The sequence below is a fragment of the Rhamphochromis sp. 'chilingali' genome (genome assembly GCF_963969265.1).
Source record: "Rhamphochromis sp. 'chilingali' genome assembly, chromosome: 12".
Lineage (NCBI taxonomy): Eukaryota > Metazoa > Chordata > Actinopteri > Cichliformes > Cichlidae > Rhamphochromis > Rhamphochromis sp. 'chilingali'.
The window spans coordinates 5014906-5040158 of NC_137939.1; the positions used below are offsets into that span (position 1 = coordinate 5014906).

At 39.5% G+C, this 25253-nt stretch overlaps 1 protein-coding gene across 1 annotated transcript; it reads left to right on the plus strand.

The window, feature by feature from the left end:
• The first annotated feature begins 2185 nt into the window (after nucleotides 1-2185).
• On the plus strand, nucleotides 2186-24258 carry pik3cd (phosphatidylinositol-4,5-bisphosphate 3-kinase, catalytic subunit delta). Its single transcript, XM_080898343.1, has 24 exons — nucleotides 2186-2322; nucleotides 4891-5037; nucleotides 5851-6048; nucleotides 6793-7021; nucleotides 8363-8589; nucleotides 8914-9090; nucleotides 10140-10295; nucleotides 10764-10853; nucleotides 11860-12081; nucleotides 15181-15277; nucleotides 15587-15717; nucleotides 16006-16056; nucleotides 16159-16326; nucleotides 17085-17206; nucleotides 17296-17439; nucleotides 17555-17654; nucleotides 17746-17912; nucleotides 18268-18377; nucleotides 18545-18623; nucleotides 18719-18886; nucleotides 20077-20200; nucleotides 20403-20548; nucleotides 20855-20987; nucleotides 21074-24258. Exons 3-24 carry the CDS (start codon nucleotides 5908-5910, stop codon nucleotides 21209-21211), a joined length of 3120 nt encoding a protein of 1039 aa, XP_080754469.1. The 5' UTR covers nucleotides 2186-2322; nucleotides 4891-5037; nucleotides 5851-5907; the 3' UTR covers nucleotides 21212-24258.
• The last annotated feature ends 995 nt before the right edge of the window (nucleotides 24259-25253 follow it).

A 25253-nucleotide genomic window follows, 5' to 3' on the forward strand; every position in this document is an offset into this window, starting at 1 on the left:
GAAGCAAGTCAACATATTTAAACTGTGAAACACTGGAAGTTTGTTATGCTGACTTCATCACTAATTATGTGCTGATGTTCTGCAGATATGATGCTTAAAATGAGAAGCAGCACTGCAGTTTAAGTAAGGTGGAGGTGATGAGAATCGCATTACATTTGCAGTTTTTGAATATTTTTGGAAGAGTGAAATATTTTCACCAGCTGAGATGAAGAATCGGGTGATCCCTGCGGTTAGTAAGATTAATAATCTGGGAAACAGACGACTCAAATGTCTGTACAACAGTGTCATTGCCAGTTCTTCCACTTGGAGCTAAGATGTTTAGCTTTTCCATCTAGAGCAGTGTGGTATAATCTGACTGGTTGCATTAGATCAGACACTTTTAGAAATAAATGCATTTCTTTGAGTCACTGCAATTATATTGAGACATTTTGTAGATTTAGGAAATGAAACTTCTATAAATTACTAAAATCTAATTTTAGTTACTAATGCTGCTGTTTTTCTCCTGTGACACAGCACTTCTCTGGACTTATATTAATTGCAAAGCACTGGACTGTAGGGGTCTGCGGGTCTACCCTACAGTGCCTGACAGAACATTTTCAGTCAGCAAGAGCAGTTTCTCATCCTCTTTGCTGGAATCCCCTGTGCACTCCCTCAAAGATTAATCTTAGGTCCAATCCTTTCACAGCACGCTTCCTCTTTTTCAGATCATTCAGACACACCGCATGAATTTCACGGCAAAGGGTGTGAAATACATGCATCAAAAGCCCCCTTGAAACTGCAGGTGGGGCTAACCAAGTGAAAAATACTAAATTAAACTAAACCGAATAGATATGTTTGCATCCAAAGAACAAGAAGATGAGTTTCCTGATGCTATTGTGCTTACCTTTATTTAATTCAATCCAATTTGGATCCTGTTTTATTCTAGATAACTAAAAAAAGTGCTATCATGAGCTATGCTGCCTTTGTTTGTACATGTATTCATGTCCAGTTATTTACTAATCAGTATCTCTCAACTATCTCAACTAATAATTTCCCCCAGGGATCAATAAAGTATTCTGATTCTGATTCTGATTCTATCCCCTACCCCCAAATAATGTTTATTATTATAATATTTGGAATAAAATTCCAGCTGTAATAAAAAAAATGTACTAGCTATAGTAACCATGTGCACATAATATAGTATTTTGGCTTTTTTTCTGTCTTTTTTTCTACTTCTATTTTTTAATATATCTCTAATTGACCTTTTCTTCTTGTGCTGCTGTAACAAGTAAATTGGCTAAAGAGGAATCAGATCTGTTACCATTAATTTTATGTGTCATCTTTGATGCTGTATGTTTTTATATTTATTTGTTGTTATGTGTTTTCTTCTTGTACTGTGAATTTTCATGTTGTAATTTTACATATTGCTGTCTGAACCATACTGCTGTACACTGTCTGATGTTGTGTTAACTTTCCTATTTTTTTTTTTATTTTTTTTTGCTCTGACCTGGCAGGTGAAAAGTGACATGTTGTTCATTAATATGCACTGTTCCCTTTAAATAAATCAATTGAATTAAAATGTATATACAAAATACAACACCCTTAATGTAAGGTTTCCTCTTCTTTCCGCTTCTTTTTAAAATGTTTTACTCAACTATTGCAACCAAACTGGGCTCATCTTCAAATCTCTTCTCATCTCTTACTCAATTTTAGTTCCACAAAAACTACATTGGGTGTCTGGAGAAGTCACGAAACTCACAGGTAGCATTTAAATCTCTTTTCATCTGTGTCTGACCTCACGTGAGATGATCTTTAAGGGCAGCAGCAGAGTTTTGGCTGCAGACTGTAAAACCATTTGGGGAATCTTATGAGTCAAAGTGATGCAAAGAAGCTCTGAGTATCGTGACTAGACGGCGAACAACGTGCTTTAACGTGGGTGAACTCAAAACCAAATGTGCTAAATTATGCCAGCTGGAAAACACGACTCCTTTTCAGCACATTTTATTACATTTTAATCACATCTAGGTGATAGACTTCTCTAGTGGATTGAAAAAAAGAAGAAGAAAACTTTCATTTTCTACCTGAATGTGAAACTGGTGGGGATTTCTGTCGCATAAATGAGCCAAACCGATGTTAAACAGCGGCTTTCTCTGAACCACAGAAATGGGGACCTGATAGTACTGACAAGCCACTTTGCTCTGTCGTATATTACACAACCCATTAAGAAAGAAAGTCGAGGGACAATAAGAGAAAAAGCATATGAATAAAAAAAGAAGCACGAGCTCTTAAGAACGCACAGAAAGGAAGTCAAGACCCTTTTCCTGATGCACCACAGAACTGTGGGTAAGCTTAAAGACGGTAAACAAGGCACACACGTCTGAACATCACGTGATCAAACTACATGTGTTTATATGATGACTGTAAAAGTTTCCTGTCTAAACTTTGTTGGTGTTTTTTTTTTTTTTTATTGTGCCATGTGTTGGACTGCCTGATTAACGGCTATGCTTTCAGTTTTATCGAAACTGTAACTCTAATGTTTTCTTAATTTGAGTTTAATCTTGAGTTGCCATCAGATTCGAGATGAATAGCGCATTTACGAGATTCAGCTCTGCAGCTTGTTTACTGTCGAGGGGTTTTTCTGGCTCGTAGTTGAAAAATAGTTCCGTTCGGGGCAAAGGGTGGGAAGCATTCATGCTTTCAGTCTGCCGATCTGGCCAAACAGTTTCTCTTCTGCACAATCACTTCCTGTTTTTTTTTGTTGTTTTTTGGGGGGGGTTTACCAGCTGGTCTGAGGTGAACTCACAAACACATATTTGTGTGTGTTCTCTAAATACTGATCAGAATCTTGTAGCTCTTGAGTGCTCAAGACAGTAGCCTCTCATTAAACAGGAAGCTAACGTATCTAGCAGCACCAGACCACAACTCAGAAATATCAACACCTGCAAACCAAACTGAACAAACACAACTGAGATCATCTATTTATTTGCATGTTATGTGACTTGCTAAGAAAAAGTCTGGCACAGAATTCAGAGAAAAGAAAAACCTGTTTTGTCTGTTTGCTAATGTTAGTTAGTGAACAGTTGTAAAGTCACGCTGCTGTTGTTGTTGGCCCCTGCATTTCCCCTTTCTATGGTAGTACAACCGCCGTGGTTCGGGAGCCACTTCCATGATGAGCGCGGTGTCTTTGTTCACTGATTGTGGTAAAGCTTAAGTACAAATAGTCTTAAACAGATATAAGAAAACAGGAAGGCAGGCTTCCCAGCAAGATTTTCACTTTGACAGAAGACGGCAACATTTCAAGAAGAAGAAAAAAATTGTCTGAAGAAACACGATTAATTTTGTTATTTAAGATGTTTGACTGGCTGCCAGCTGGAATCTACTGTCTTTCCTCCCCCACAAAATATCTTCTTCTTTACATTTATTTGCAGCTATAAATTCAGACATAAATAACTGGGAATGTACTGAATTAAACTCTGTGTGAATTCCAAAAACTAAAAGCCTCGTCTGATCTATTTTGGCTCGTGAAACTCGCAAAAGTGGAAGGAAATCAAAAGAGGAAATAACCTACTTAAATTTATCTTTGTTCATTTAATAAATTACTTATGTTTTATTACCCTCACTGAAAGGTTGGCAAAACTTTCCTAATTTGATGATGTTGCCAAATCAAGAGGCAAAATGATGATTTCATTCATTAATCTAAAGATTTATTACATGAATAACTGGTTAATTAGTTTGCCTATAGAATAAGTGAGACTGTTTTTTTCTCCTTAAAGCCAAAAAGGTTGCATTGGACTGCTCTTTAACTTCTATACCAGCATCAGCTTACAAACTATGTCCCTATTACTCAAAAATATGTCTCGTTCATGTCACTCATTCATGAATGAAACAAGCCAAATGTTGCATCCCTCACAAGATTTTCAAATATTTCCCCTCAGGAGGGGGGGATCATTTTGTGTATCCACATTGTGGTATTGCTACTTTGAAAGATTTCCACCACTACCGCTACCTTCCAAATCCCACGTTGCCTTTGTAGTCACGTGTGACAACGCGTTGTAACACACACACACACACACACACACACACACACACACACACACACACACACACACACACACACAGAAAAGCAAACAGCCACATTCCCAGTGACAAGCAGACACTCATTGAGACAAAAATACAGTATATAGAGCATATGTCTGTGTATCTTTGTGAGGGGTTGGACTCTGTTCCAATATGTCACTGTCCCTTGTGAGAGACAGTTGAGTGGGGGTGGGTATACACACATATATATATATATATTCTCCAAAATGAAAGAAATAATAGTTTCCCATCGACTCGGTGACGCACTGAGTCCTCCTCTTATTTAACATCGACAGAATTATTAAACATCTCTTTCATCACAGGCTTTTACTCACGCAGGTGCTCCCCTGCTGCCTGTATACGGAAATTAAATCAGCGTTAATAGCGTGAAAGTTCCAGAAAGTGACTCACTTTTCAGACACCAAACATGCCCTCATACCTGCTTGCGACTAATTCGGCTTCTACTTAAATTCTTATAAATTGGTTTTAGTTAATTGTTTCATTCTTTAGCTTGAAATATTTTTTTAAAGTCTCCTACATACATCACCTAAGACAGGAGGAGGGCGGGAGGTGGAGAGAGCGGTGTACTTTCACTTCGCGCAAACTTTTGGCGGACGGTCCCTTGGCCCGCGCGCAGAGAGAGAGAGAGAGAGAGCGAGAGAGCTGGTGAGGCAGCGCGCAGCCGCTCATCCGTCAGGGTCAGCGCAACATCAGCGCCCCACTGATTGACAGCGCACAGCACCGAGGCAGGGAGGCACTCCACTGCTTCACAGGAGCCGTACGAGCGCTCGGATTTACAGCACCTCACCCTGCTCATCTCCTCCTTACGGATAGATCCTGCAGCCGCCGGATCTGAGCGACCCACGTCTCCGTGATGTTCCGTCTTCCATCTTCACTGCGATAAAAAAACAACAAAAAGAAGAAGACGGGGGGAAAAGGGGGGAAAGCCATGAAGAGATGACCGGGTTGTAGAGCTGACAGGCAAGTGTGTGCGCTAACAGGTTGGCAAGGCTTTCGCCATGACACAAGTTTTACTGACAACGGCGCAGCGTCATGTTTGCGTGTTGGATTGGATGCGCCGTATCTTTTTATTTCCATTCTAGCCTTTCATTTCAAAATATACAGATATATCACAGCGTATCTGACATCCATCCGGTCCTGTGAGCTTCATTTTAAAAGCTTAACATTTATTTATTTATCATTGTTTAGGCTGTGGGCACAAGTCAGCCTACATCTGTTATTCACATGCAGCGCACACAGCGCAAGTTTCCTCTTACCAAAGAAAATCAATAGTGTAGAATTACTTTACGTTGCAAACCCTACTTGTTCTCGTTGCACACACACTTCGTTACATTTGCGGGAAGCAGAAGCACATTTCCATTTTTCTGATTTGCATTTTATTCAGCAGATGTACCAGAAAGCTGAAGTTTCTTTAAGCGCCGTTTCACCTGATTTGACCCTTGAATATTTCCTTTTGATCATTAAAGGCAGAACTGCACGTAGTAAACGTGATAGAAGCACTCAGGTCGTCTTAATCTTCTTTTTTTTTTTAAATATCTGTGTGCTCTTATATCACCATCAGGAGGAAGGGGATCAGGTGCAGGCCAGGCCCTTCAATAAGCTACCATTCATTCACGTTATTTACAACCTGCACGTCCTCTTCCTTTTTCAACTACAACCTCTTAAAGATGCATTATCCAGTGTTTTGGGAACAAACAGCAGACAGCTCATGCAGGGACACTTGTTAATAGTGGACATATTAACCCCGGCTGTGCTTGCTCTGTGTGTGGACAGCCGGCTCGTGTTCTGGTGAGCAGCAGAGGAGCTGGCAGTAAATGAGAGGCCGTCACCATGCCCCCAGGGAAGTATGGGATGCAGGAGGAGTGGGAGAAGGAGGGGGACCAGGCGATCAACATGGACTTCCTGCTGCCTACTGGGATCTTCCTCAAATTCCCCGTGTCTCGAAACGACACCATCAAAAGCATCAAAAAGGTACAGTGTCCCTCCCACCCCAACCCAACGCTCACATGCATCGGCATCTGCTTTTAAAAGGGTCTCTGAAACCTCAACTCCTCACTGATATGTGGATGTGTAATGTAATCACACGTTGCGTCTATTAATAGAGAGCACTGTATTTCCAGGAGACTGTAATTGATTGACTGCAGCATAACAGCTCAGACGCTCAGACTGCAAAATCTTGTTGTCAGTCACAATAATACGCTTTTAAACAAATTGGTTGACTTAATGTTTTCTTCAGACATTAAACTAATTAAAACGCAGCCCCCGCTCAGACAATGCTCCCCGGTTCTGATGCTTCCGACAGAGAGGGAGCTTGCAGCTTTCCTCCCTGGGAAACACAGCCAGCACTCTGCCGAAGCAGATCTGCTGTTAAAATGTGAACGTGCTGCTGAACGGGCCAACACTTCTGCCACTACGGGCTGTTTGATTTAGCTGCGTTAGGTAATGATACTCATGGATGCTGTTAGGATGATTAATAGATGAAATGGCCCTCCAGTCATTGCTAATTCACTAGGAATTTTAGGAAAGCTTTAGAAACAATGATTTTCTTGCTTTATTTCAGCTCATTAGATTAATCAGAGGATCATTTGCTTTTGTTTTAATTTTGAAAACAGTAACTGGACAGTCTTGTTTTTTTTTTCTCATGAAAACTGGGCATGGCAGCTCATCAAAACTGGGGCTCTTGTGTTCATTTATCCCTCTTGTCTCTTATTTCAGATGGTTTGGAAAAATGCGAGAAGTGAGGCCCTGTTCTGTGGACTCGGCGATCCTGATGGATACGTCTTCACCTGCATCAACGAGACGGCGGAAAGGGAAGAGCTGGAGGAAGAATCGAGGCGCATAAGTGATGTGCGGCCCTTCATGTGTGTTCTGAGGCTGGTGGCGAGGGAGGGCGACCGGGTGGAGAAACTCACCAACGCCCAAATCAGCCTGTTAATTGGCAAAGGTGGGCCTCTGCAGTGTCTATAGAGGGTTTTTTTGTTTGTTTTTTTGTTGTTTGCTTTTAAGGGTTTGTGGTACTGTTCTATGAGATTAAATCAGTCATGATTACAGAGAAGAGTTCTTGTCATTAAGCTATAGAGATATTCCAGTCTGGCTCGAGTCCCCTGAATTGCTGCCCAGTCTACTAGATTTCTCAGAGTCAGACAGAACAAGTGACTGTATGCATTTAAAAAAGAGAAATGAAATGAGAGTTTCTGACTTGCAACACTCATCCTGATAACGTCTTAATGTTTGCACAGCAGCTTTGATCTCATCCACTTGTCACCATTACTGTGGCTCTGCTATGTTCTTAGTGCCACAAAAATGTCTTCTTTTGCTCAGTTGTTGATCCAGACCCCTGCAACAAGTGCCACAGCACACTTACAGCATGAGAACTGATGAAAAGTTGCTGTGGTTGTAGTTTTGAAGCCTTGGTTTGGCAGAGTTAAAATGCTAATTGGAACAAAAGTATTCTTATTTTTCGGAGACTATAAAGTTAGCAGAATAACACTTTGCTCAAAAGAAGGAACTATTAACAAAAAAGCATTTTCTTTCTGAGTTACAGTATATCCACGATGCTAATCGTCTTTTTTTTTTTTTTTACAAGTAAAGCAGGTTGCTGGCTAGCTATAAGCCAATAATGTCAAATATAAAGCCTAGGGGCCAAAATCTGACCAGCAGAGATTTCAATCTGGCCCGCTTCACAGCTTTGAAAAATGTGAAGGTTTAAATTTGAGATATAGGTTTTACAGCCATTGCCGTTCATATTACACAAAAGTAATCATTAAATGACAGAAGCTTTCTTGTTTTTTCACTGCTGTAGGAATTTCTGGTTTTTACAGTAGGTTCACAGTAATTAAAAATAATGATTCTGTGAATTAACCAAAGATACTATAAGCTAATGTAGCTAACCTGAAAAAGTAGGGCTCGGCTAGGCTAACTAGCTAAAGCTAATTTATTTGTTTAGCAACCCCCCCATATTCTCATGTATTCTGAATATATTATGAGTGGAATGATAATTATTCTTTAGATAGTTATAATATGATTCCACTCATATTTTACGTGTAATTAACTTTTGAAAAATTCAGGGATAAAGTTTTCAAATATACAGACTTAAAGCTAAACGTGGCTAATAGCATTGTTACATTTTAGCCTATGTTTCTTATAGATTTAGTCAGGGAAAATTTGCTATTCTGATGGCATAATTTCTTTTCTATGTTTTCTTTATTCATCTGAACGTTTTTCGTGTTTCAGTTAATTAAATGATAAGCTAAGTTCTCCTTTTACTTTTTAACCAACTTTCCAGGTCTGCATGAGTTTGAAGCTCAGAAGAATGACGAGGTAAATGAGTTTCGGACCAAGATGAGGGCGTTTTGCGAAGAAAAGGCTCAAGATCGACAGAGTCTGCCCTGGCAGAAGTGGATGGAGTACAGCTTCCCATGTGAACTGGAGCCATGCTGCTCCCTGCCGCAGAGCCTCAAGACAAAAAACATCAAGAAGATCTTCATTAATGTCAAGTTTGAGGCTTCTGACGTGAGTTCATCAGTTGTTGTTTTTTTAAGTTGTCATGAGTCATACAGTCCAGTTTGTTCAAACTAATCAAATTTAATGTTCTGGTATGATGGGGCAGCAGGGAACCCGCAAAAAGCAAAGTAGCTTTGATTGGAAAAACTGTGGTTCCACCTTGTGCAGACACATTGTGGAGGTGATTTTAAGTAAATGTGATCACCTTTGGAAAGCCCCCTCCCACACCATAAACACTACCTTCAAAACAACACTCAGGAACAAGCAGCAATTTTAAGATTTTCTGTAAAGCCGTACTCTTTATTTGAATGATGTTGTCTGTTGCTCTTACAGGAAAGCTTCATGCTACAGCAGGACCCTCATGACCTCCCCTTGGTTCTGATGAAGAGCGCTCTGAAGAAGAAGGCTACCGTTTTCCGCTTAATGCGACAGGAACCTGAAGACTACACCTTACAGGTCAACGGGAGGTGGGATTTCATCTATGGGAAACACCCACTGTGTCAGTTCAAAGTGAGTTAATCGAATAAAATAAACTCTTGGAGCAGAAAATTGTGTGAAAATGCAGCATAGAATTTTTTTTTTAACTTTATCACTTTAATTATTTCTCTTTTTTCACAGTTGGTTTTGTTGGTTTAATGACTCAGTCCCATTTTTGTTTTTTAACCAAATTCTGGACTAGAAATTTTAGATGTTCGTATTGTGGCTTTGAGGCAAATCCTGTGTAGGTTTGTCAAATTTTATTTTGGGTTTGTGTTTTTGTTGGATGATAATTCCCAAGAGTCCAATTTTCTTTCAGGCTCATTTTCTGCCATGATAGCTTTTGTATTTCGCTTCTAGACGAGTTGCAGAGAGACATAAAAATGTGCTAACAAATAATCAGCACAGATGTCATTTTTCTTTCTGTTTTGCCACAAAGAAGTGTTTCAGAGGGCACCTAGGGGGCCTTTATCCTCCTCGTTCCTGTGGGCATGTGCTAGACTCAGTATGAACTATTCTACCTAATTGATTTCATATCAGCATCCGTCTTTAAAAAAAATACACATGCTCTTTGACATATTAACCCACAGCGCCTTTAAGATGAAGGTTTATCTATTTATTCACAAACTGAAAAACGAACTGTGAAAAGTTGGACTTTCTCTGCTGATCTTTGTTGAAACTGTGAATTGCATTCTCTATATTCTAGACAAGCTGTTGTTTTCTCTGTGAATGTGTGCGAGTTTCTGTTTAGTGTCGTTTGTCTGCGTTCAGCCTGTGCAGGTGGGTCCATAATAACTGAAATGACTGTCGGTTAGGAGTAGGCTAAGTCAAGATTTTGGTGGCCGGAGACTCCACTGTTGATTTTGAAACTCCAACTACCTGCAGGGGTGACTCATATCTGTATAGCAGCCCTGCAGAAAGGAACTGCATCCATCCACACATAATGAGATTTGAGCTGCATTAACCTACAGCAAATGAACAGCCTTCAGGAGCTAACCAGCGCTATCAGAACACTGGGAAATATCTGTGGGTGAACTGACTGATGGCTGTGCCAGTAAATCTTCTGTTGTCTCTCTCCTCAGTACATCTTCTCGTGCTTGAGAAATGGCCAGAACCCCCACCTCACCATGGTGCACTACTCCACCGTCACCAAATGTCAGGAGGAGCAGGGCAGAATGTGCAACCAGGTGTACAAGAGTCGCTCCTTATCCAGACCTCCTCCTCTGCCACTGAAGAAGGTAAGAGGTCAGGCGGTAGCTGTCGTTCATTAAAAGAGGAGCACATGCTCTTTTTTTCCCCCTTTTCTCTTTTCTTGCAGTTGTTACTCGACTAGCCTGCGGACTTTGGCACACTTGAAATAAGCCACGCAGCTCGGTGTAGATAATTTACATCTGACGGCTTGTCTTTCATTTGCTGTAGTTGCGCATGCAGCATACGTTGGAACTGCTTTAGCATAATAAAAAATATTGTTAATGTTTTGAAACTTTTATCTGAAGCTCGTCAGATAAGCAGCTAAAAATCTTTTGGCAGTTGTCTTCAGTTAGAAAGTCCCCCCCCCCCAACTTTCTTTTGAAAGTAGATGTTACTTTGCGTCTACCCTCTTTTCGTTTTTTTGAGTTGTGGCCAAACAGGAAATTGGAGCAACCGTGTGAATGCAAGGCAGTGAGAAATTAAATTCCCTTTTTTCCTCTGACTTCTTCCTACAGCAAAACACCTCCTCTCTGTGGTCCATCAATGAGCCTTTCCACATTCACCTGGTGCAAGGCAAACGAGTCAACGCAGACGAGGGAATGAAGGTCGGTGTGGTTTTGCGTGGGTTTTCTCTCACTTTGCTGCTCAATGAAATGTGGCATTCACTTGTTTACCAATATCTCAATTTCAGTTGTAGGAACAGCGGGGCTGACATGTAAATGACAAGGGGGGTCACATGGTACAGACCACACATTTCCCATAATTCATCAAGGCGGTTGGTTAAAACTTCAAAACAGGAAGTGGGGAGTGTCTATCTGGTTTTTACGTCTCATTCTGAGGCCTAGATTCTAAGAAAAAAGACAGACTACATGCTCTCCCTCTTTCGCTTTCAAATGCACTTCTTTTTTTGAAGGCGTTGCATGTTACTATTGCAGACGGGCTCCTGACCTATCTCAAAATTTGACAACTGTCAGTGAGCGTACGAGAACAGCCAAAGGATGTGGAAACATCCGCTGATACTCCATGCTCACCCTTCCGTGTCAGAAGAAAGAGTGAAAGAAAGAGTGGGAACTCTGTTAATGTGTGTCTGTCTTTGTAATTCTGTTTCATAACTAACTACATTACTGTTTGGATGGGTTATTAAGTGCAAGTGCACTCCTGGGTGCTGCTGCCTTAGAGCATCATGACTCATGACTAATTTTTCCTGCTGCATAATTATCAGTCATGTCTGTGGATGTCAAGCAGAGGTTTGAAAACACAACCCCTGGAGGGAAGGGGGGAAATCAGCTCATATATTTTGTAAATGTTAATTCGGACTATCTTGATTTGGCGAAAGGCAGGAGCTTAATGGTCGTGCAGTATTAAATTACGTCTCTGGCGGTTGTTTTTTCATTTGTGTCTGACTCTGCACGGAGACCTGTTTGCGCTTACGAATGTGTAAACTCTTTGACTCATAGCTCGAATTACACAGGAAACTCTGAATCATCTCGTGAGGTCTGTAAATCTTCCACAAGCAATCACCTTCACACTAAAGTGCTAAAGTCTTCGGCTTCCAAACCACATGTCTTGCCTCCATCTAATCACTACTGTGTATCTGTGGTTCCCCTGCAGCTTGTAGTGCAGGCTGGTCTGTTCCATGGCAGCGAGCTGCTCTGTAAGGTGGTGACGAGCTCGGAGGTGACAGTGAGCTCCGAGCCACTGTGGAATCAGAAGCTGGAGTTTGACATAAACGTGGCCGACCTGCCCCGCATGAGCCGCCTGTGTTTCGCGCTCTACGGCGTCATTGAAAAGACCAAGAAGCCCCGCGGCACCAAAAAGAAGAACAAGAAAGCGGTGAGTGTGTCAGTAACTCGTGGTGCTTTTGGGGTCTCAGCGTACTACTCGTTCGATTGAGTAGGCCAGTGTTTTGGGCTGGTGGTGTGAATTTGTTCGCAAGCACAAACAGATCTGTTTCCTCTCTTGTGTGTAGTGCGTGTAGCTTCTGTGTGGGTCTGTTGTTTCTGCTGCGTCGGGTTGTGCAAGTGTGCTTAGTGGCAAGGCTGCGGTTAACACTTCATCCGCTTCAGCCCTTTTATCTGCACATCGGTCCAAGGAAGGAAGGAATTGGCTAACATTTTCAAGGAATTCTAAATTCATCTTCACAGCCCTCATCTCTCTCTCTCTCTCACACACACACACACACACACACACACACACACACACACACACACACACACACACACACACACACACATATATACACTGAACCTTCTAAATTTACATGCTCGCTGACAGCTTAGAGGGGGAGGGGGATTAAGACATTACAAAGCAATTTTATCTACAGCAGGGCTTTGCAACATTTTTTTGATTAACAAGCATGAATTCAGAAAAGCCAACAAAGAGAAAGGCACAAGAAAAGTGCACACATTAAATCCATGTAGTTGGATTTACACCTGCAACTCTTCTAGCTGTTTTAACAATTGTTCAGCTGCATTTTCAAAGGTTTATTCTGCTGTAAGGGCTGCAGCAGAAGACAAACTCTCTCTTTGATTGACTCTTTGCTAGTATATCGCATTACGACAAAAATTGAATGAGTGAAGGAGTGCACTAATGGGCCACGCAAACGGCTACATTTTTATAAAAGATATATATCAAACTGAGGATTAAAGACCTACTTCTCACTGATGTTTTAGGCAAACAAACACAACACAGGATATATATATATATATATATATATATATATATATATATATATATATATATATATATATATATATATATATATATGTGTGTGTGTGTGTATATATATGAAACAAAGAAACCTCACTGCACACAAAGGCACACGTGCGCCTACAACAATAAGCATGACAGACAGCTTTTATATATAGCTTTGCATACATTTATACATGGCTGGCAAAGCATGCAAAAATGATGTGAAATTACATTTTGAAGAGTGGAGCACATAGTAATAATGGTGATAATATAAAAAGCATTGTAATCGTTTGCACAAAGCTTTACCGCTTATGATGAAGTTTTATTTCTAAACAAAAAAAATCATAATAATTTGTGGTTTAAACTAGTGGTTTAACAATAAGATAAGCACATAATTGTTTAGCTACAGCTCCATCATTGAAAATAATTAGTATTGACTAAGAAGTATGTGATACCAGGGCGATACTTCAGTGTAATTGTTAAACTGAAAAATTAAGGCTGATCAGGACACCTGAAGGTCTGTGAGGCAAACACTCCAAGAAAGAGTAATTTGTTTGCCAAAATCCAGTCAGTAACTGAACGCTGGTTTAGCTGACTGGGTTCAGCAGGACACCTGTATTTTGTTTGGCTAATGCAAAAAGTTCAGATCCGCCCAGAATCCAATTACAGTGTGTCTTCCCCTGTGTCCTGACACAAGGAAGGCCCAAAAATATAGTTTAAAAAAGCACAAAATGTAGATACTAATGACAATAACACCTGATCTGACATTAATGCACCAATTATCTTTAAAACATTTATTACATTAACTGCTGAATCAGTCATTCAACTGACAGAAATTCATGAGCAGCTACTAATTATTAGTAATTTAAGAGAATTTATGCTTTTCTTTTCTATATAACAAGAAGTTTCCAGCATAGAGAGATTTTTAAACTTTTAACCTGAGGGGAAAAAACATACTTTTGATAAAATTAATTAATTGACACCAATGCCATACACATTTCTGTTTATGGTCGAAATGACAAATGTTTGTTAAAAAAGCTCCACTCGGCATGTTACTAGCAAACAAATGACCTCTCATTTTATTAATACATGCAAAATTTAATATGTTACTTTAACTATAAGCAAGTTGGATTCAGTTGGATGCTGATTGGCTTCAGCAGCTTCTTGCAGCAGCTCCTTTTATGTCATATAAATGAATATAAAATATGTCCTGTTCAGGACGGTGCACAGCTGCTACAGTGGTGGCAGTACACTCAAATACCACATTTGAAAGAGCCCCCACAAACCTCCCCTGTATACAATGAAAGGTACAGTGAACAAGAACAACAAATTCCCCTTTTACTGTAGTCGCAGTATCTTCTGTTTTGAAGCGACGCAGCAGCTGTGCGCTCGAGTTTGTGCAGACCTCCAAAACATGTAGCCCAGGTGTGTTTTATAGCCATTAAGACCACTTCTGCTTTCTGAGCCACTTCTCTCTTTGTTTGCCTGGAAGAGAAGTCCTGCAGCCAGACGGCAGAAAGGCTGGCGGAAGTTGAGCTATTTTAGCCGCTCTTGTTTATGTGCACTGCCTTTTTTTCTTCTTTTTTTTTTTAACTTGAATGTGTTAACTGTGTTTTTGTTGTTTTTAACACACTGAAATAATGGAAGTCATTTTTCTACTGATTTCTTGGAACCCAAATTCTTTTTATAGAGAACTTTAGAAGTTAGAAATACAAACGAATCATTCTCCTAACGTTTTATTGTCATGTTTTTGGAGGCGGTTCTAAGTCTAACGGTGAATTAAATTAAATATACCGCAATCAAGGTTCAGAGTGTTTATTGCAATTAGAATATTAAAGTTTTGAATTCAAGTGAACCTTTAAAATAAAGCACATGTTGGGCAGGAGATGGTTAATTATTCAAAGCATTTTAGATTAAAGAATAAAAAAGCTTTGCCTTTAGAGAATCTTGATTTTAATTTTTTATGATGCAAAAAAAAAAAAAAGATTTCTCAGTGAAACGTTTTTATCTTCAGAGAGGAAAGAGCTTGAAATATAAAAGATTTGTATTGCCCAAGTATTGCACATGATTTTATTACAACTGAGGAAACATAATTCAGCTCAGGCTGCAAGCTATGCAGGTTCGTTTTCCTCTGTACATCTTTTACATTCTCTGACTCAGTTTTAAACCATTTCCAAGATCCTCAAGCTTGAAGATGGTGTGTGAAGTGAAACAATAAAGTTTCTCTCTTTGTCTTTTCAGGATTGTCCAATAGCCTGGGTGAACACCATGGTGTTTGACTACAAGGACCAGCTGAAGACTGGGGAGTTCCACTTATCCACATGGCCGTGTGTTCCTGGTACTTTTCAGCCTTGCCTCTTCTTACATTTTCATCCTCTTCAAAAAATTTAAAAAACACCTCCTCCACAACACTTTGAAGCACGCAGAGAGCTTCTGAAATGCCCAGAGTGACACGTCTTGCCGCCCAAATCACACATAGTGACACATTTTGTGTTTTATGATGCAATAAGATAGCCTGTTTGCAGATGCTGAAGTACCTGTTTGCCAGGCGGGGGAGTGGTTTTCTTAGACGAAAGACTAAAAACTGAGAAGAAGATTCCACCAAATGGAACATTTCATCATTTCATATATGATATTTTTATCACAGATGAGAAAAGTGACCTGCTGAACCCGATGGGAACTGTTGAGAAGAACCCTAATGTGGACAGCGCCGCTGAACTTCTCATTCATTTTCCCAACATCCGGCCACACCCCCTCTACTACCCTCCACTTGAAAAGGTACTATCTCCCAAAAGACTACACAAAAAAAGTTACAATTAAAAAAAAAAAGGTGAACTAACGTGAAGTACAGTGTAAAATTTTATTAAATTTAATGGAATATAGTTAAATGAAATTTATAGGATTTGTATACATTCAGTTTATACCAAAAAACATTTTCCTTAATGATGAAGTCATTTTATGATTTTTACACAGAATTATTGTGTCATGTTTATTGAGGCTGAAGCACATATTTGGATCTTTGTTTGATGACAGTCAGTCCAAGCAATAATCCTCACGTGTTTTCAGATATGTGACATGGAGAGGAATGGTGATCTAAGTTTAGCCACTAAAGACGAGGTAGGACTCACATGTGACAAATTTTACATAGTTAGAATTTTTGTTTTGTTTTTAAAGCAGAAAATTTAATAACTTTGTGTGTGGATCATGTGCTCTCTGTAGTACTTTAAGCTCAAAGAATTCATGGACAACAAAAACTACACCGAGTTTTTCGAGGACGAGAAAGAGCTCCTGTGGAAGCTCCGCACCGAAGTCCGCGATCATTATCCTGAAAGTCTGTCCAAGCTCCTCCTCATCACCAAGTGGAATAAGCGTGAGGATGTAGTTCAGGTATGAGTAAAGCGTTATTTATTCTTTGTATTTTTCACTGATGTCTGTAAGTCGATCTGGAGATGTAAAACCTTTTGTTTCAGATGATTAGCTTAGCTTTAAGGGTTAAAGTGGCCAAAATTTCAAACAAGGAGTGAACGAATCAGAAAAAAGCTCAAAGAAGTCAAATTTTTCATCTGAAATGATAGTCTATATAGGATTATTAAAACTGGGATGAATACTATGTAGTGTAGATAAGTGTGTATCTGTGTGTGTGAGTGAAGGGTCTATAATTCTTTACAGTTACACATATCCATATCAGTATGTATTCTTAGTTTCTTATATACAGACAACTAATAGTTTATATTGGGTGTTTTATTTTGTTTTAGCAAACGTCCATGAATGCCAGCTGTACTTCATTCTTTTACATTTTCAAAATAAAGTTCTATCTATAGAAAACAGGCAACCATGAGCTCTGATCTATGTAATATAATATTTATTTATAATATTATGTTGGTAATATTTACCAACCACAGAGGTCTTGCAGTAAACCTTTGTTGTAACAAGAGCAAGAAAATGTGTGACTTTACAGGTTTTTGGAGCTTCAAAACTAAGGAATGTTTTAACAGTGAATCATGCAAAATTATAGTAATGTCACTGCCGCAGAAAGAAATATCGAGTTGTGAATTAACATCAGCAGCCTGCTTTAATCTTCAAATTGTCAAAATCTCCTTGATTTTTCTCATCATGTTAGAAAATAATTCTTGGATTCTCCTCAGATGGTGAATTTACTGAGGAACTGGCCAGACCTCCCTGCCATCCACGCCTTGGAGCTCTTAGACTACAGTTTTCCCGACCCAGCGGTTCGTTCTTTCACTATCAGATGCCTCAGAAAGCTCAGGTACACACACATCTGTTTCAGAAGCTTACAGTGCCAGGCATGCTGTGTTGTGACTGTTAACCGCATAAGCCACATTTCTCTGCACACAGTGATGATGAGCTGCTTCATTATCTGATCCAGCTGGTCCAGGTCCTGAAGTACGAGTCCTACCTGGACTGTGACCTTACCACTTTCTTGTTAGAACGGGCACTGTCCAACAGGAGGATCGGACATTTTCTGTTTTGGCATCTCAGGTGAGTGAGAAGGGGCTAGCTTTAAAAAATACAAGCTAGTTAGAAAAAAGGGAGCAGAAAGAAAAACAAGATCGAGTCAGCTTTTTGTTTGACTGGAGATTTGTGTCTATTGTAGGTCAGAGACTCATGTGGCATCTGTGGGTTTGCGCTTTGGCCTGATTCTCGAGGCCTACTGCAGGGGAAATATCCATCACATCAAGCTCTTAACCAAACAGGTAATCACCTCCTGATTCTTACTCACCTTCGCTTTGATCTTGTGTGTTTTCAACTGATTCTCAGTCTCTGTGTTAACTCTCACACACTCAGAATGAGGCTCTGGGCAAAATGAAGGCTCTGAGTGACTTTGTCAAGTTGGGCTCCCAGAAGGTGACGGCAGAGGACCTGAAGCAGTGTATCAGACAAGAGTCCTACCTGGAGGCCCTGTCAGACCTTCTGTCACCACTCAACCCGAGCATCATCCTCTCTGAGATCTGGTTAGTGGCCCAGAAAAACACACAAATGCAAACGCACACAAGAGAGCATAATTGTTTTATGCATTATTGTCCTCCTTATTGGATTTTGCAAAGGCCACTTTGGCTCCTTTTCTGGCTTTACTGAATAAAAAAAAATACATTTAAGTGGTACACGGAGAAATTAACTCTTCAGTTGATTCAGGATCACAGCAACTTACTCTCATTTCTCCCTCCTACAAACATATGAGCGCATTGTCAGTGTCGTCATGGACAAAAAAAAATCATTTTTATACAACAGATCACAAGGGATATCAGTTACTGAGCAAAAATATATGTACAAGGATGAAAATGAACATGAGCATTTTTGCTGTTACAGTACTGATAGATGCAGATTTATGGACTCCAAGATGAAGCCACTCTGGCTGATGTTCAAGAATCCCGCAGTTGAAGGAGACATGGTGGGCATTATCTTCAAAAATGGAGATGGTAAGAGACAAGAAGGTCGAACATGCCTTTCTCAAGGTGCCTGTTTTAGTTTAAGGGCTGGTTTGCACATTCAAATCTGCTGGGAAGATAAAAACTGTGGGTTTGGAACGAGTCATGCGAGAGAAAAGTTAGGATTAGATATATCAATTTCTCCTTGTCACCTTTAGACCTTCGACAAGACATGCTGACCCTGCAGATGATCCAGCTCATGGAGAATCTGTGGAAGAAAGAAGGTCTGGATCTCAGGTAGGAGCTGGTTCTTACACTAATTGCCTCTTGTGCACGGGGAAATCTTGTCCACCAGCCTTAACGCTGTTCATTTTTCGACTTGGCAAACACAGGATGATCCCGTACGGCTGCCTGTCGACCGGGAACAAAATGGGGCTCATCGAGGTTGTGAAGAACTCTGACACAATTGCCAACATCCAGCGTAACAGCAGCAACAGCGCCGCTACCGCTGCCTTCAACAAGGACGCCTTGCTTAACTGGCTCAAATCGAAGAATCCCGAGTGAGTACGATGAACTCTGGCACAATGGCAACTCTCAGAAGCTCTCCGATTGTCATCTTATTTGGTGTAGACACTCTGTAGAGGTGATGACCCTATTTAACCTCAAAAAGCAAAGCAAATTAGGTGCATTATACACACAGCCAAGCATGACATAAAACCACACAGAAGACACAGAGCAGGAGTGGGGTGAGCTAATCCGCATATGCACCCTTTTCCCCCCATAAACCTCCCTCAGGTTGTTGTGGGGACTTCCCCAAGTCCTCCTAGGACAGCGCTGACTTGTCAAGTGTCAAGAAAGAAGTTTTTCAATTTGAAATTCGCGATAACATCATGTGAATTTTCCAAAGCGGCATCTCATCATTTCATCGACTCCTCTTGATTTTAGCACAAAGCAGCCGCGTATATTGAGCCACAGATGGGTATTGATATTTTTTAAGTAAAACAATAATATGTTTGCGATCAATTATCCATTTTTGTTCATGTGGAAAAGAAGGGGGAGGGGAAGGACAGAAAATAAGATTTAAGAATATGAAAAAAAGGGTGTTTAAGGCACACAAGCCTTCATCCTATTCCCAGTCCCATTCAGGAAAACTTGCATAGTTTGATATAAATATTTCACTTCTTGTGAGCAGTAAACAGTACTGCTTCATCTTGTAGTTTCTTTTTCTTTTTTTTACTTAAATTGTTTTCTTAAAAGTGTTTTTTTCCTTGTAGCATTTTAAAACCGGATAGAGCAGCACAAAGTAGAGCAGCATCTTTAGCAGCATTAAATGAGAGTAGATTTTTATTTGATGCCAGACAGTCTGAAGGTCTTGTCTATTCTAAAAGCTCCTTGAAGAAGTAATGAATAAGCCTCTGTACTTCACGCGTTGGTGTGTCCAGGCTGATGGCCCCACAGAATACAAAGATAATTAGCCCGGACACTGCAGCGTGAGAAAATTAGTATAAAAAACACAATGAACCCTCCGCACGTCTAGGCTGCGAAAGGATGTGACGATCAGGCGTTAATCAGCCACAGGAACTCCTCTTTGAACATTTCATATGCTCTGTCACCGATGACACTCTGCTTCATGGCTGCGTTTGTGTAATGCAGGCTGATATAGGAAATATAAGAGAAGTGTGAAAGCACTGTAAGAACACAACTCGCTCACGTTCTGCTTCCTCGTTTCTGTGACCTTTTATGTCACCAGGGACAAACTTGATCAAGCGATAGAGGAGTTCACACTGTCCTGCGCTGGCTACTGTGTAGCTACTTACGTCTTGGGCATCGGAGATCGTCACAATGACAACATCATGATCAGGGAAACTGGACAGGTAAGATTTACTGCACGTTTGAATCTCAGCAAAATTATGTTGTTGATTGATGTGTAATGTTTTTGGTTGGAGTTGGTAAAAAAAATGTGCTTTGTAATATTCTAATAATTTTTTGGTGAAACATGCTGGAGTCAAATTGTTTAGGTCAGTCAGTGTTTGGGAGACTCAGACGTAGTGACTAAAGTGAGACTTTGCTTTTTAGCTGTTCCACATTGATTTTGGGCACTTCCTGGGCAACTTCAAGCGGAAACTCGGGATCAACAGGGAGCGCGTGCCTTTTATCCTGACGTATGACTTTGTCCACGTGATCCAGCAAGGACGAACAAACAACAGTGAGAAATTTGAGAGGTACAATAAAAACATGTAACTCTAACACACGTACGTAGTTATAGTTATAGACTTTGGCACAGTGGTGCAGTGGCAAGCGCTGTCCTCTTACAGCAAGAAGGAGTTGGGTTTAAATCCACCTGTCAGTTGGAGCCTTTCTGTGTGGAGTCTGTGTTGTCTGTCTTGGCCCTGTAATAGACCGTGTACCCTGGCATAGGAACCAGGCACCTTGTGACCCTGAATTGAATAAGCAGTAAAGGATGGATGGATTGTTCTGGGGTTCTGCTAACTTATGAAACGTGTTTGTTTTTGCATCTTTTGCATCAGGTTCAGGGAGTACTGTGAGCGGGCCTATAAGATCCTGTGTCGGAACGGGACGCTGTTTGTCAACCTCTTCGCCATGATGAAGGCAGCGGGGCTACCTGAACTCACATCCTTCAAAGACATACAGTATCTAAAGGTATGCCACAGTTATGATGTAGCAGTTAATGATTATGAGGAGAATGACAACAATGTTAATAATTAGTGGTTTCTTGTTTTTAAAAGGACTCTTTAGCGCTGGGCAAAACAGAGGACGAGGCGCTGAAGAACTTCAAAGTAAAGTTCAACGAAGCCTTGCGGGAAAGCTGGAAGACCAAGGTCAACTGGATGATGCACTCACTGGCCAAAGATAATAGACCATGAAGAACACTGAACCAATTAAACATGAGGCCCAGCCAAATACATGGATTTTTAACTTATACACATAAACACAGTCTAATATTTTACTTGACAGAAGGAATTCAAAGACTCTGAAAAGCTCTTTAGCAAACGTTTACATCTCAGTGGCCTGTATGTGGTAAATAACAACTAAGCAGAGGCATCCAAAGATAATGAGATAATCCTGGAGCATCACTTCCACACACACAAGTATTTTCACAGTGAAGAAAATCCATCGCACTCATCCTCCTCCCATATATCAGTGGAATGTCTTTGCCACGAGGAGCATTTCAACCCAGAGAATAAACCTGTTTTTGATTTGCTGAAATTGCTACTTGAAAACCACCTGCTCATGCAAAGTGTCATGAATCACCGAAACAGAAAGTTCATCTCATCGACTGCATTACTCAACAGGGAGCAAGCTGCAAACTAACTTTATGATGACTTGAGGCTCTGTTCGGCAGGGAACAGCAGTTTCACCTCAAGACTTTCGTACGGTTTACAACCCACGATAGCTGTTATGAGGTTATTTCCTCTCATTTCAACTGTATCTTTGCAAAACGTGTCTTTTTAAAAAATATATATATTATCATTATTGTATTTTTATTTAACTGTGGTAACTACTTAATGAGTGCTGATGTACTTGTTAGGTCGCAAAGAATATTTCAAAAAGAGGTGATGCTTTTTGTCGTTCTAACATTGTTGTCTAATGTTGCCTTGAAGAAGAATATGTGCCAATACACATGAAGCATTTTATAGTATAGTCTAAGAAAATGTAGGACTTTTATTTTGAAAACATGCCTGTGTACCAGGCTGTGTGTACCTATAGCTAAAGGTACCCTGATACTACTCTTATTTTAAGAAATACACTTACTTGCCTTTTAGCTTAAGTGAGATTTAAGTATACTAGGTTTATCCTATCCATTTTAGGGTACTAGGGAAGGTGGAGCTTATATTATGTGGTATTGAGAAAGGGGCGGGGTAATGTCCCTCCTCGCATCCATGGACATCTATGGACCATTTTGGATGATTGGTTAATCAAACAAGCATATCTTTGGACCGCGGGAGGAAAAACCTCACAGGGATACGCACAGGAGACCATGCCAACTCCACCACAGCCCCCACTGCAGACCAGCCTTATTTCTTTGAGGTGACAGTGCTCACCACTGCAGCACTGCGCACAGTCCATGTTAATTGGTGATCTTTAAAAGTGACTGTTTCCTTTAGAAAGACTAGCTGTTTTGCTTTAACTATGCTAAGCTAAGCAGACTGTCTGCTGACTCCAGCGTCATATTTAAAAGACACCATGAAAGTGTAATCAGTTTTATTTTAGATTTTGAAGTTACAATTCTATTTTATTTTTCTATTCCCTTTTTCTGGAGAAATATACGATTTTTTTTTTATGCGCAAGGCAAAGATCTCATATATGTTTGGTGAAAAGAACAGAAAAAAAAGCTTCAGCAGGTCCCAGAATAAGACAATCCGTAGACTCATGTAAGCCATAGACTTGTGGATGTTTTTCTCAAAATGCAGTATTGATGTCATGCCTTCTTTGAAAGTGTAAACCTGGACTAGGTCTATGATCTTAGAAAGAGCAGTACGCATCTGTGAGTGTGTGTGTGTGTGTGTGTTCTCTAATATTTAAATATGCACTTAAACTGTGATCTCCATTGCATTTTTTTAATGGGTGTACAAGGTCCCATGAGGGCGATTTCATGCTTGCAGTGTCAAGCACAACCACACTTTGACATATCTGATGCTGTAAAATATGGCGTTTATTTAAAGTGAGCTCGTATGCTGTGTCATTTCATTTTGTGGTGCATTCGCATTACTTTACATGCTGTATGTCATTCCGTAAGTCGTGCAGGGTCCACTTGAATGAAAGAAAATAATGTGCTATTTATAGCCTCTTTTATTTTTGCAAAACGGTTTAAAAGGTCTCTACTTTTTGTACAAGTCTCTGTACAGTTAGAGCAAGTGTAGGTGTAGATTACACAGCATGAGGATTTAAGGTACCTTAAACTACTGAGCGATTCACTGTGGAACAGACCTAAAATACAGCTCGCCAGTGTCCTTCAATGTGGGCTCCACTAAGCACTGCATGTTTAAGTCAGGAAAAACAAATTAATGGGCTACTCTTTGTTGTGTGTGTGTTTTTTTTATTTTGCAAATTGTAAAGTATATTGCTGAATCAGTTTCGGGCTCTGCCCTGATTAACATGCGTGCAGCTAAAAATTATGAGATGCAGTATAGACTTTTCTCTGCATCCTGTTTTTACTTGTGCTTCAGATGTTATGAGGAGGTAAACATGATGTCAGTAAACAGAGTGTAAAGGGAGAACTTTCTAGAATCCAAGCCATTTGTTAACTGAATGTTACGCTCGTTTTTGCAACTTCAAATAGGCAGATTGATTGGAAAAAGGCCAAATCAACCAAAGTCACCCCCATGTTCCATTTCTCCCTAAATATTCATCAGCATTTCAAGTCTGAGGGACTTGCTTATCTCCAACTATTCTTTAGGTCATATCAGTCTGGTGTGCAACACCACTACAAAAATAAATTACTAGTTTCAGTACCTCCTTATACACAGTAGCCCCCTTGTTTATTAGAAACATTCGCAGTTTAGCTTCCATATTTGAGGAAGTGGCAATAAAGTGATTTGTGATAATGTACAGTGGTTTTTGCAGATGTGATAAAGTCCAACAAATGTGTCCGCATCTGTTTATTGTTTTGGTATAGATGTTGGTCACAGATATTGCAGTCTGGCCTGATTATCTGTATTAAGTATGAGTATGTTGTGGAAGCTATGTAAAACCATGACTGCTTTTTTGTGTTTTTCTCTCTTACTTGATCATATTTCATCGAAATATTTGAGAGTGGTAAAGCAGTATCAACTTTTCTATTCAATTGGCTAATAAGTTTCTTGCAGGAATGTCTTTTTGAAAAGTAAGAATCTGAATTGTTGGTTGTTTTTTTTGGTTTTTTTTTTTCAACAAAAAACTTTGAAAATTATATTTTTCATTGGACATTAATTAAAAGTGCTGCAAAACTAACTGAGTGGTTCTTTGCAAAAGAATTTTGTGAGCTTTCTCTTAAATCAGGAGTGTCACATTCAGTTTTGCTTATAGGGCATATATGGCCGAAAACCTTTGCATGTAATGAACAATCCAGACACAAAACAGGTGATGAACAGCCTGAGGTATCTTATTGAAAAACTATTACACACGGAAGTGGCTCAGAGATGTGCGATGGTGAGGCTCATTTAAAAACATATTACAACATAATCCCTACCTGTTTGACCCAAGTGACTCCTTTTTTTACTTTTATTTTTATTAGTATTATTTTTCTTTTTAACTTTTTAACTAATTATAATCACAATCTATAAAAGCTATACTTGTGTAGATATAAGTATAGCTATATGAAGCTATAAGGTTCTAACTTGTAGTTAGAGACTCATTTATACTTTAATAGCCATATGTATGATGATAATATGTTGAATGATAATACTAACAAAAAAGAAGATGACGATGACAATGGAAATAGGAAATAGGATGATGATGATGATAATGATGGCTATTAGTATTATTATTTTATTTTATAATGGTTATAATTATTGTTATTAACTACGTTTAATTTATTTTTTCTTCTCTCTCTTGAGCCAAAAACTAACAAAAGTAATGCCTGTGTTCAGCTTTTACGCACTGCACATCAAATACACCTTCAACATTAACCTGTGTTGTTGTTTTTTTTATTTGAATGTATGTTATTTGTATTTAAATGCACAGTTTGTCTGTCTTGTCCTAATTTGTCCTGTTGTTTTGTTAGTGTAGTATTGAAAAAAAAAAGGCATAAAGAGTCTACACCACAGTTAACCTCCAAAATAAAAATAAATAAATAAATAAAATTAAACAAACTAATTTTAAAAAGAAATAATCAATAAATAAATAATTTTATGCTCACAAACTCACATGAATGTAATTTAACTTGAGTTTATAGACCTAAACGAATATATTATTTTACTATTTATG

Excerpts from the sequence above, each read along its gene's own strand:
- pik3cd (XM_080898343.1), top strand. The coding sequence starts at position 5,908 with ATGCCCCCAGGGAAGTATGGGATGCAGGAGGAGTGGGAGAAGGAGGGG. Across the intron at positions 6,049-6,792 it reads CCATCAAAAGCATCAAAAAG|ATGGTTTGGAAAAATGCGAG; the intron begins GTACAGTGTCCC and ends CTCTTATTTCAG. Across the intron at positions 18,887-20,076 it reads CTCAAATCGAAGAATCCCGA|GGACAAACTTGATCAAGCGA; the intron begins GTGAGTACGATG and ends TTATGTCACCAG.